The sequence below is a fragment of the Carassius gibelio genome, chromosome B3 (genome assembly GCF_023724105.1).
Source record: "Carassius gibelio isolate Cgi1373 ecotype wild population from Czech Republic chromosome B3, carGib1.2-hapl.c, whole genome shotgun sequence".
In the NCBI taxonomy this organism is placed as follows: Eukaryota; Metazoa; Chordata; class Actinopteri; order Cypriniformes; family Cyprinidae; genus Carassius; species Carassius gibelio.
The window spans coordinates 15493351-15505979 of NC_068398.1; the positions used below are offsets into that span (position 1 = coordinate 15493351).

General features: G+C 41.1%; 1 protein-coding gene across 5 annotated transcripts; it reads left to right on the forward strand.

Moving 5' to 3' along the window:
• Positions 1 to 2625: 2625 nt before the first annotated feature.
• On the forward strand, positions 2626 to 12569 carry LOC127952663 (zona pellucida sperm-binding protein 3-like). Of its 5 annotated transcripts, none has more exons than XM_052551318.1 (9): positions 2626 to 2775; positions 10835 to 11292; positions 11362 to 11483; positions 11553 to 11656; positions 11725 to 11902; positions 11968 to 12085; positions 12151 to 12236; positions 12307 to 12395; positions 12463 to 12569. In XM_052551318.1, exons 1-9 carry the CDS (start codon positions 2664 to 2666, stop codon positions 12528 to 12530), a joined length of 1335 nt encoding a protein of 444 aa, XP_052407278.1. In that variant the 5' UTR covers positions 2626 to 2663; the 3' UTR covers positions 12531 to 12569. The 5 variants fall into 5 exon arrangements, with proteins under 5 accessions (XP_052407278.1, XP_052407276.1, XP_052407275.1 ...); XM_052551316.1 differs by having other exon boundaries at positions 2633 to 2844; positions 10904 to 11292; XM_052551317.1 differs by lacking the exon at positions 2626 to 2775 and adding an exon at positions 6642 to 6791.
• Positions 12570 to 12629: the final 60 nt, after the last annotated feature.

Sequence of the window (12629 nt, forward strand, 5' to 3'; positions counted from 1 at the left end):
ATATATATATATATATACTTTTTTAGTCTAGGGGTAATGGCATAGCAGAAACAAAATTTTGAGAGAGAGCGCAGAGGAACTTCTTGTCTCCAAGCCCGGCAACACTTTATTGAATTAAAAGAAAAAGATGAAGGGGAAAACATAAGCTCCAGGAGAGGGCAAAGGCCAACCCAACAAACAAACGGTTTCTAACTCCATTATAATCCTAACTTAACTATACATAACAAGTAGAAAATAATTAACAGAAGAAGATCTCCCTGACTATATATAACCAGAAGAAAAGCAAATTCAAACAAAAAAGGCATCCACCTCCCTACAGGTTTGCTTTAAAGAAAGTCTTACATTTTTTACAAAATATATGTCTTCAACTACATTCACAATAGCACCAATGGTTAGCGTCTTGTCAATAACAAAAAAACAGTAGTGCTACCTGGAGCAAGCAAAAAGTCATCTATGCAGCAATTTACAACAGACTGCATCTTTCTTCATCTCAGCTTGTTCCTCTTCTTTTGGTTTTATGGCTGGTTGCCAACCAACTTCATAGGTGCAACCGCCAACTACTGTGATGGAGTGTGAAGAGAATGTACCGTTTCTCACCCAAATCTTATGCTCTGTTAATTATTCCACAATTCTTAATAATATTATTATTAATAATAATAATATTAATAATAATAAGTTTGTTTCCCTCCATTTGGACCATCATTCAGAATACTACTTAATGAATATTCTTTAACTCCTAAGGATTGTAATTCTTAAGTCGACCATTTTCTCTTTTGCATGCTGTACATCCACTGATTCCTCTGTTAAACAAACATTACTGTACATAAACTAGTATTATATTTCCCTATTATTTATAGTGTTTGGTTATTATTTGAATGTCCTGTTCATATACGTGTCAAAATTACTTGTTCCCTTTTACTTATGTTATGAAGGATTTTTCTTCTCTTTATACTCCTTTGTACTTTTTGATAATGTTTGACATGAGTCCCAGTATATCTTTCATACCATATTGCATGCATTTAATATTAACTGTTTCCCTTCTGTTCTGCCGAGTACAATATTTATACTCGGATCATCCATATTTAAGATTTCTTTAGACATTTTATCTACCTGTTCACTACCTTGAATTCCCACATGTGCAGGTACCCATATAAACCGAGTAATGATCCCTATCTGTTTAAAGTGTAATCATGATTTCTGATAAAATGTATTTTCTATTTAATTGCCATGATTGTAAACTCATTAGCACTGCCATTGAGTAAGAGCATATTATTACTTTATCTGGACTTACTTCATGTGGCCACTCTAATGCCATAAGGATAGCTGCCATCTCTGCTGTACAGCATCATCTGTAATTCTTCCAGCCTTCCTAATCTGAAATTCTGGAATGAAAAATGCAGCACATGTCCAGTTTCTAAGTTCTTTGATCCATAGGTGTAAATTTGGAGAAATAAATAATGCATACTTTTTACATATTCGGTTATTTATGGGGTGACAACTGTATTCTATAAGCAATCTCACACTGTCTGTTTTCAGGACTAAAAAACGCTTTCTCAGAAAACATGTGCATGTGGTTTCACTTTGGGTAAATGAAGGCGATGGAGAAATAAGTTGTGCGTCATCAGACCGTTTTAGATCCACTGTTCTCCACACCACAGCAGTTTCCGTCGGTTTTGTGTTCTGTGCATGACTATAATTCATATGCACAAGATACAGAAAAAGACTTGACCCTCATTGCATGGTCACAGAGACAGTGTTCAAGACGCTACTGTAGCCTACAGTAAGCTTGCTGTTTGAATGGGACATTTCTAGTCTGCAAGGAAATCTGGTTGTCAATCCCTAAAACTGACAGTGTGAACGTTGTCGTAGTTTATATAGCGATTACTTTCATTTCTGTCGCTATGGCATTTTTAAACTAAGATTAAAGACTTTTCCAGGCATTTTCCAGTGTGTTTTAATATGTGCTGTTCTACACGTCCATTAATGTGTTTTTTTTTACTCATACTTGTTAATATTTGGAATTCAAATGCTTTATAGTCATCGGTTCAGGTTATATTTCTGTGTTGCCCAGCATGCAGTAGTTCAAGCTGAAGGAAGGAAGCCTACCGTAAATCCACACACACTGATCAAACTAGTCATAAAACAATGGGAAGGAGGAGAAAACATATTAGTGAATCTACAATCAAATCTATGTACTATTTTATGATCTTCCATTCCCTCGCTCCATTTCCATCTCTGGTGAAGATTGATGCGCTGATGTGAGGCAATTGTGTCACAATCTAAACCTGACTGTGTAGAAAAACGATGCTCTTTATTATTTTGAATACTCTAGTGTACAATTCTGTCTGTGATCATGTTTCTGAATGAATAAAAAGAGTACACGAAAAGGCTTCAAGTTTGGTTGTGTTTCAGAGAATGTCATTTTTATATTTAAAATAAACAATTATTTGGTATAGCTCCTAATATGTCCTTAAATGGGGCATAGTTTACTTTGAGTCAAGAGAAATTAATGGTTTTCACCTGTGACAAATTGATTGAGTAAATTAGCTTATCTAGAGGAAAATGGTGCTTGTCACGAGAGAGGTGGAGCCATCCTGATTTTCAGCTGTATAAATTTGGATGGTGGAGCACTAATGTATTATTGAACTGCAAGCTTAACAACAATGGGGTCTGGGCAAGCTGGATTTGGATTGGTGTTCCTTTTTGTGCTGGGATTCTCTGAAGCACAATGGAGTCCCAGTGAAAGAAATGATTGGACCTCAGGTGTCTTTACGCCTAGGGCAAAAGTTCAGAAGACCGACTCTAGGATGCCTCCAATTCCCAAGAAATACGGCCCAAGTAAACCTGCATCTGCCCCACAAAGACTTCCTGTCCAAACACCAGCCAAGAATGACTTTAGGAGGCCTTCTCAAGATGTTTTTGGTGTTCAGTCAAAAGAACAGATGCTAGGTCCAGTGGCAAAACTGACATGGCAGTTTCCAAGCCTGCCAGAAGAACCACAGCAGCCAGTCATCCCTTTTGATCCGCGTCACTTTGTCCCTCCCAACAGCGTAGCGGCTCAGTGTAGAGAGGGTTCCATATATGTGGAAGTCAAGAAAGACTTCTTTGGGATTGGGAAGCTAGTGAGCTCCTCTGCTCTTACACTGGGAAGCTGTACTGCAACTGGAGAAGACCCTTCTGCTCAAGTGCTTGTGTTTGAGTCTGGATTGCATGGATGTGGCAGTGTAGTGATGGTGAGGATTCAATGTTCCGTTTCAGTGGCTTGGAGTGTTTTGTGACTAACAGGACTCCTCTATCTTCAGGTGACTAACGATGAGCTTGTCTACACCTTCAAACTTCTCCACACCCCACAAGAGGCTTCATCTGGTGTTCCTATTGTTCGGAGCATTAGTGCAGTGGTTGGAATCGAGTGTCACTATTCAAGGTGAGGTCGGGGTTCAAGGTATCTGATGTACTGAAGGCAGGGTAAGGTGATGGTTTGACTCCCTTGCAGAAAGCATAATGTGAGCAGCGATTCCTTAGTGCCCAGTTGGGTCCCATATACCTCTACTGAAACTGCAGAGGAGGTCTTTGTCTTCTCCCTCAAGCTCATGACCGGTTGGTGTGCCAAATGCTTTTGTAACTATCCAGTGCTTGTGAACCTGTTTTAAAAGTTGTCTCTGTAGATGACTGGAGATTCGAGAGGCCTTCCAACCAATAATTTCTGGGTGATATCCTAAATCTTGAAGCATCTGTGCTTTCATACAGCCATGTTCCCATCCGTGTGTTTGTGGACCGCTGTGTGGCTACAATAGTCCCTGATGTCACATCTGTCCCCAGATACTCCTTTGAGAACAACGGGTAAGTGGTGCACCTCATGTGTCCCACACAAGGTGTATAGAAGTTTAACTTGGTTCCTTTCCCAGGTGCCTGGTTGATGCCAAGCTCACAGGCTCCAGGTCTCACTTTATGCCCCGAACTCAAGGTGACAAGTTGCAGCTTCAGCTAGAGGCTTTCAGGTTCCAGCAACCAGACAGTGGACTGGTATGTGACTTTGGTAACCCTTTATATGATTTGCTATCATGATCTACAGACCATGGTCTCTGCAGGTTTACATCACCTGCATGGTGAAGGTGGCTGTAGCAACAACGACTCCAAATCCTGAACAGAAAGCTTGTTCCTTCTCTTCTAATGGGTATGTTCCCCACCTCCTAAAGTGTACAGGTGACTGAGGAATTGCTTTTAACTCAAGGGTGTCTTGTCAGTTGGGTGTCTGCAGATGGTTCTGACCAGGTGTGTGGCTGCTGTGACTCCACATGTAGTACCAGAAGAGGAAGTGACCAGCCCCATAAAGGTCTGCGTAGTTTAGGTTGACATTATTTTTATGCACCACTTTTTCTAACTGCTTGTTTGTTCCTCAGATCTGTGGTGGGATAAAACCTCTGTTGGGCCCTTCCGTGTTAAGGAATCTGGCTATGGCCAAAAATAACTGGAAGTGCTGTAACTTCATTAAAAAGAAAAACCTTAATGACTTGTGAGTTGTCTTTTAGCCCTAACTGTATTTGCTGAATTGAGTGTTAGTTATTTTTAGTTGGTTTAAATTTGGTTAAGATATTAAGTAAACAGTGCAATTGAAGAGCTTTTTCTGTGAGGCAATCTTTACTGGTGGTCATTCAAAAAGTTGACTCTCGCAGTTTAAGTACCACTATGGTTAAGGTTGAGAGCATCTCCACCACCTGTGTCACTGAACTTGACAAACACAAAAGAAACATGGTTTCAGAATTCATACAGCCAGTGTAGATTTGAATGTGTAAGGCTGGACTGAGTGATGACTTCTCGAGAAACAAAGGACTTTCCTGATAATTAACATTTGAATACCTTCCATCATAAGTAACTGTGCCATTGAAGACCCATCACTTAGTTTCACTCAATTACAAAAGGTATAATATTCTGCATTAATGCAGGTGACATTTACAATCATGTTTGGTGTCATTTGAATTGACTCAGGGTGACTGGTGCAATGGTCTTGCGGCAAAATTCAAATCAAACCTCATCAGCATAAAAGACTGACTCATTCTCAGGTATAATTAAAAAAAAAAATCTTTTATTCCTTGCAAAGAAGGTCATACAGCAACACTGAGTTCCTGCAGAGCGAAACCGACCCAGGAAGAGGGCAGTCATCCACCTTATATCCCTTTGCTGCATCAAGGTTATAAAGCAGCTGTAAATTTCCACAAATACAAAGGAACACTCTCTATGGTCTGTTTCTCACACATTTAGGACTTTGGTGTCATCCTCAGGCATTACCCCCCCCCCCCCACACTATATGGCCCAATGACCCTCTCAGGTCATTCTCAGACATCTCCCCCCCCACACACACACAGGTGTAGCCCTTCTGAACCCACACAGCAATTCTAAGAAAACACAAGCGTGTGTGTATATAGGTATACAGAAGCAATGTTAAAGTAATTTTTCCACCACTATTTCCCCCTTTTTTATCATTCATTGATCACTAAAACATAAAAATTCATTACTACTGGTTATATTTTCACTACACACAACATATTTGCTCGGGGAGCCGGGCTAAACGAGTAAAACACTGTTACTGCATTCCTGACATAAGTCAGACCCTCAGTCACCTTACAGATACAAACACAATTCAAAATCTCACACTCAGGAATACAAACATAATTCAAAATCAAGCAAACTTAAGGCATATCATCACATTTATACTCATCTCTGATTTTAGCATAAATGATCACACTCTTAAATTTGTGAAAAAAGCTAGAAAATATGCTAAGGCTTTTTATATGGGGATAGACCCTATTTTAAGCAAGCAAACAGTATAGATTCAGATAGGCCCGAACATTACTTATTTCAAAGAAAAAATATTATACATCTCATACGTTTAACACATTTCACTGTAGCTTCCGCTACTGTTTTCCCTTCATCAATAGTTTTCTCCCTACTCAAATCCATGATAACGTCTTCATTGTACACAGTCATTTGAACCATTTGATGTGAAATTCTAGACTTCACCAGTCTCTGTACTGAGCTGGATGTGAAATAAAAAATACATGGTAGACATAATGGCGGCAAAAATCATTTGGCAGCATTGTGTATGCTCAGGCTCTTTTACGGCCATTCTCATGTGAGTGATATAGGTAGCATTGTCACTGTAGTTTGGAATATGAAAACAACATGATGTACCCAACTATGATGCTCATATTTATCTTTTCACTTGTGCACAGACTACTTCGATGCTGTTTTTCAGTCTTAACCTTGCTCTTCCCGCTGATAAGGACGCTTGATGTTTAGGCTGGATTCTGGCCTTGTTGACATGTCTTTATTAATTTGAATACTCTAATGTACAATTCTGTCTGTGATCATGTTTCTGAATGAATAAAAAGAGTACACAAAAAGGCTTAAAGTTTGGTTTTGTTTCAGAGAATTTGTCATTTTTATATTTAAAATAAACAATTATCTGGTATAGCTTCTAATATGTCCTTAAATGGGGCATAGTTTACTTTGAGTCAAGAGAAATTAATGGTTTTCACCTGTGACAAATTGATTGAGTAAATTAGCTGATCTAGAGGAAAATGGTGCTTGTCACGAGAGAGGTGGAGCCATCCTGATTTTCAGCTGTATAAATTTGGATGGTGGAGCACTAATGTATTATTGAACTGCAAGCTTAACAACAATGGGGTCTGGGCAAGCTGGATTTGGATTGGTGTTCCTTTTTGTGCTGGGATTCTCTGAAGCACAATGGAGTCCCAGTGAAAGAAATGATTGGACCTCAGGTGTCTTTACGCCTAGGGCAAAAGTTCAGAAGACCGACTCTAGGATGCCTCCAATTCCCAAGAAATACGGCCCAAGTAAACCTGCATCTGCCCCACAAAGAATTCCTGTCCAAACACCAGCCAAGAGTGACTTTAGGAGGCCTTCTCAAGATGTTTTTGGTGTTCAGTCAAAAGAACAGATGCTGGGTCCAGTGGCAAAACTGACATGGCAGTTTCCAAGCCTGCCAGAAGAACCACAGCAGCCAGTCATCCCTTTTGATCCGCGTCACTTTGTCCCTCCCAACAGCGTAGCGGCTCAGTGTAGAGAGGGTTCCATATATGTGGAAGTCAAGAAAGACTTCTTTGGGATTGGGAAGCTAGTGAGCTCCTCTGCTCTTACACTGGGAAGCTGTACTGCAACTGGAGAAGACCCTTCTGCTCAAGTGCTTGTGTTTGAGTCTGGATTGCATGGATGTGGCAGTGTAGTGATGGTGAGGATTCAATGTTCCGTTTCAGTGGCTTGGAGTGTTTTGTGACTAACAGGACTCCTCTATCTTCAGGTGACTAACGATGAGCTTGTCTACACCTTCAAACTTCTCCACACCCCACAAGAGGCTTCATCTGGTGTTCCTATTGTTCGGAGCATTAGTGCAGTGGTTGGAATCGAGTGTCACTATTCAAGGTGAGGTCGGGGTTCAAGGTATCTGATGTACTGAAGGCAGGGTAAGGTGATGGTTTGACTCCCTTGCAGAAAGCATAATGTGAGCAGCGATTCCTTAGTGCCCAGTTGGGTCCCATATACCTCTACTGAAACTGCAGAGGAGGTCTTTGTCTTCTCCCTCAAGCTCATGACCGGTTGGTGTGCCAAATGCTTTTGTAACTATCCAGTGCTTGTGAACCTGTTTTAAAAGTTATCTCTGTAGATGACTGGAGATTCGAGAGGCCTTCCAACCAATACTTCCTGGGTGATATCCTAAATCTTGAAGCATCTGTGCTTTCATACAGCCATGTTCCCATCCGTGTGTTTGTGGACAGCTGTGTGGCTACAATAGTCCCTGATGTCACATCTGTCCCCAGATACTCCTTTATTGAGAACAACGGGTAAGTGGTGCACCTCATGTGTCCCACACAAGGTGTATAGAAGTTTAACTTGGTTCCTTTCCCAGGTGCCTGGTTGATGCCAAGCTCACAGGCTCCAGGTCTCACTTTATGCCCCGAACTCAAGGTGACAAGTTGCAGCTTCAGCTAGAGGCTTTCAGGTTCCAGCAACCAGACAGTGGACTGGTATGTGACTTTGGTAACCCTTTATATGATTTGCTATCATGATCTACAGACCATGGTCTCTGCAGGTTTACATCACCTGCATGGTGAAGGTGGCTGTAGCAACAACGACTCCAAATCCTGAACAGAAAGCTTGTTCCTTCTCTTCTAATGGGTATGATCCCTACCTCCTAAAGTGTACAGTTGACTGAGGAATTGCTTTTAACTCAAGGGTGTCTTGTCAGTTGGGTGTCTGCAGATGGTTCTGACCAGGTGTGTGGCTGCTGTGACTCCACATGTAGTACCAGAAGAGGAAGTGACCAGCCCCATAAAGGTCTGCGTAGTTTAGGTTGACGTTATTTTTATGCACCGCTTTTTCTAACTGCTTGTTTGTTCCTCAGATCTGTGGTGGGATAAAACCTCTGTTGGGCCCATCCGTGTTAAGCAATCTGGCTATGGCCAAAAATAACTGGAAGTGCTGTAACTTCATTAAAAAGAAAAACCTTAATGACTTGTGAGTTGTCTTTTAGCCCTAACTGTATTTGCTGAATTGAGTGTTAGTAATTTTTAGTTGGTTTAAATTTGGTTAAGATATTAAGTAAACTGTGCAATTGAAGAGCTTTTTCCGTGAGGCAGTCTTTACTGGTGGTCATTCAAAAAGTTGACTCTCGCAGTTTAAGTACCACTATGGTTAAGGTTGAGAGCATCTCCACCACCTGTGTCACTGAACTTGACAAACACAAAAGAAACATGGTTTCAGAATTCATACAGCCAGTGTAGATTTGAATGTGTAAGGCTGGACTGAGTGATGACTTATCGAGAAAACAAAGGACTTTCCTGATAATTAACATTTGAATACCCTCCATCAGTAACTGTGCCATCGAAGACCCATCACTTAGTTTCACTCAATTACAAATGGTATAATCCGCATTAATCCAAGTGATATTTACAATCATGTTTGGTGTCATTTGAATTGACTCAGGGTGACTGGTGCAATGGTCTTGTCGTGGCAATTTAAATCAACCCTCATCAGCATAAGAGACTGACTCATTCTCCGGTATAATTAAATCTTTTATTCCTTGCAAAGAAGGTCATACAGCAACACTGAGTTCCTGTAGAGTGAAACCGACCCAGGAAGAGGGCAGTCATCCACCTTATATCCCTTTGCTGCATCAAGGTTATAAAGTCTTATAAAGCAGCTGTAAATTTCCACACATAACAAGGAACACTCTCTATGGTCTGTTTCTCACACATTTAAGACTTTGGTGTCATCCTCAGGCATTACCCCCCCCCCCCACACTATATGGCCCAATGACCCTCTCAGGTCATGACATCTCCATCCCCCCCCCCCCCCCCCCACACACACACACACACACAGGTGTAGCCCTTCTGAACCCACACAGCAATTCTAAGAAAACACAAGCGTGTGTGTCTATAGGTATACAGAAGCAATGTTAAATTAATTTTTCCACCAGAATTTCCACCTTTTTTTATCATTCATTGATCACTGAAACATAAAATTTCATTACTACTGGTTATATTTTCACTACACACAACATTATATTTGCTCGGGGGGCCGGGCTAAACGAGTAAAACACTGTTACTGCATTCCTGACATAAGTCAGACCCTCAGTTACCTTATAGATACAAACACAATTCAAAATCTAAAATTCACACTCAGGAATACAAACATAATTCAAAATCAAGCAAACTTAAGGCATATCATCACATTTATACTCATCTCTGATTTTAGCATAAATGATCACACTCTTAAATTTGTGAAAAAAGCTGGAAAATATGCTAAGGCTTTTTATATGGGGATAGACCCTATTTTAAACAAGCAAACAGTATAGATTCAGATAGGCCCGAACATTACTTATTTCAAAGAAAAAATATCATAAATCTCATACGTTTAACACATTTCACTGTAGCTTCCGCTACTGTTTTCCCTTCATCAATAGTTTTCTCCCTACTCAAATCCATGATAACGTCTTCATTGTACACAGTCAGTTGAACCATTTGATGTGAAATTCTAGACTTCACCAGTCTCTGTACTGAGCTGGATGTGAAATAAAAAATACATGGTAGACATAATGGCGGCAAAAATCATTTGGCAGCATTGTGTATGCTCAGGCTCTTTTACGGCCATTCTCATGTGAGTGATATAGGTAGCATTGTCACTGTAGTTTGGAATATGAAAACAACATGATGTACCCAACTATGATGCTCATATTTATCTTTTCACTTGTGCACAGACTACTTCGATGCTGTTTTTCAGTCTTAACCTTACTCTTCCCGCTGATAAGGACGCTTGATGTTTAGGCTGGATTCTGGCCTTGTTGACATGTCTTTATTAATTTGAATACTCTAATGTACAATTCTGTCTGTGATCATGTTTCTGAATGAATAAAAAGAGTACACAAAAAGGCTTAAAGTTTGGTTTTGTTTCAGAGAATTTGTCATTTTTATATTTAAAATAAACAATTATCTGGTATAGCTTCTAATATGTCCTTAAATGGGGCATAGTTTACTTTGAGTCAAGAGAAATTAATGGTTTTCACCTGTGACAAATTGATTGAGTAAATTAGCTGATCTAGAGGAAAATGGTGCTTGTCACGAGAGAGGTGGAGCCATCCTGATTTTCAGCTGTATAAATTTGGATGGTGGAGCACTAATGTATTATTGAACTGCAAGCTTAACAACAATGGGGTCTGGGCAAGCTGGATTTGGATTGGTGTTCCTTTTTGTGCTGGGATTCTCTGAAGCACAATGGAGTCCCAGTGAAAGAAATGATTGGACCTCAGGTGTCTTTACACCTAGGGCAAAAGTTCAGAAGACCGACTCTAGGATGCCTCCAATTCCCAAGAAATACAGCCCAAGTAAACCTGCATCTGCCCCACAAAGAATTCCTGTCCAAACACCAGCCAAGAGTGACTTTAGGAGGCCTTCTCAAGATGTTTTTGGTGTTCAGTCAAAAGAACAGATGCTGGGTCCAGTGGCAAAACTGACATGGCAGTTTCCAAGCCTGCCAGAAGAACCACAGCAGCCAGTCATCCCTTTTGATCCGCGTCACTTTGTCCCTCCCAACAGTGTAGCGGCTCAGTGTAGAGAGGGTTCCATATATGTGGAAGTCAAGAAAGACTTCTTTGGGATTGGGAAGCTAGTGAGCTCCTCTGCTCTTACACTGGGAAGCTGTACTGCAACTGGAGAAGACCCTTCTGCTCAAGTGCTTGTGTTTGAGTCTGGATTGCATGGATGTGGCAGTGTAGTGATGGTGAGGATTCAATGTTCCGTTTCAGTGGCTTGGAGTGTTTTGTGACTAACAGGACTCCTCTATCTTCAGGTGACTAACGATGAGCTTGTCTACACCTTCAAACTTCTCCACACCCCACAAGAGGCTTCATCTGGTGTTCCTATTGTTCGGAGCATTAGTGCAGTGGTTGGAATCGAGTGTCACTATTCAAGGTGAGGTCGGGGTTCAAGGTATCTGATGTACTGAAGGCAGGGTAAGGTGATGGTTTGACTCCCTTGCAGAAAGCATAATGTGAGCAGCGATTCCTTAGTGCCCAGTTGGGTCCCATATACCTCTACTGAAACTGCAGAGGAGGTCTTTGTCTTCTCCCTCAAGCTCATGACCGGTTGGTGTGCCAAATGCTTTTGTAACTATCCAGTGCTTGTGAACCTGTTTTAAAAGTTGTCTCTGTAGATGACTGGAGATTCGAGAGGCCTTCCAACCAATACTTTCTGGGTGATATCCTAAATCTTGAAGCATCTGTGCTTTCATACAGCCATGTTCCCATCCGTGTGTTTGTGGACAGCTGTGTGGCTACAATAGTCCCTGATGTCACATCTGTCCCCAGATACTCCTTTATTGAGAACAACGGGTAAGTGGTGCACCTCATGTGTCCCACACAAGGTGTATAGAAGTTTAACTTGGTTCCTTTCCCAGGTGCCTGGTTGATGCCAAGCTCACAGGCTCCAGGTCTCACTTTATGCCCCGAACTCAAGGTGACAAGTTGCAGCTTCAGCTAGAGGCTTTCAGGTTCCAGCAACCAGACAGTGGACTGGTATGTGACTTTGGTAACCCTTTATATGATTTGCTATCATGATCTACAGACCATGGTCTCTGCAGGTTTACATCACCTGCATGGTGAAGGTGGCTGTAGCAACAACGACTCCAAATCCTGAACAGAAAGCTTGTTCCTTCTCTTCTAATGGGTATGATCCCTACCTCCTAAAGTGTACAGTTGACTGAGGAATTGCTTTTAACTCAAGGGTGTCTTGTCAGTTGGGTGTCTGCAGATGGTTCTGACCAGGTGTGTGGCTGCTGTGACTCCACATGTAGTACCAGAAGAGGAATTGACCAGCCCCATAAAGGTCTGCGTAGTTTAGGTTGACGTTATTTTTATGCACCGCTTTTTCTAACTGCTTGTTTGTTCCTCAGATCTGTGGTGGGATAAAACCTCTGTTGGGCCCTTCCGTGTTAAGCAATCTGGCTATGGCCAAAAATAACTGGAAGTGCTGTAACTTCATTAAAAAGAAAAACCTTAATGACTTGTGAGTTGTCTTTTAGCCCTAACTGTATTTGCTGAATTGAGTGTTAGCAATTTT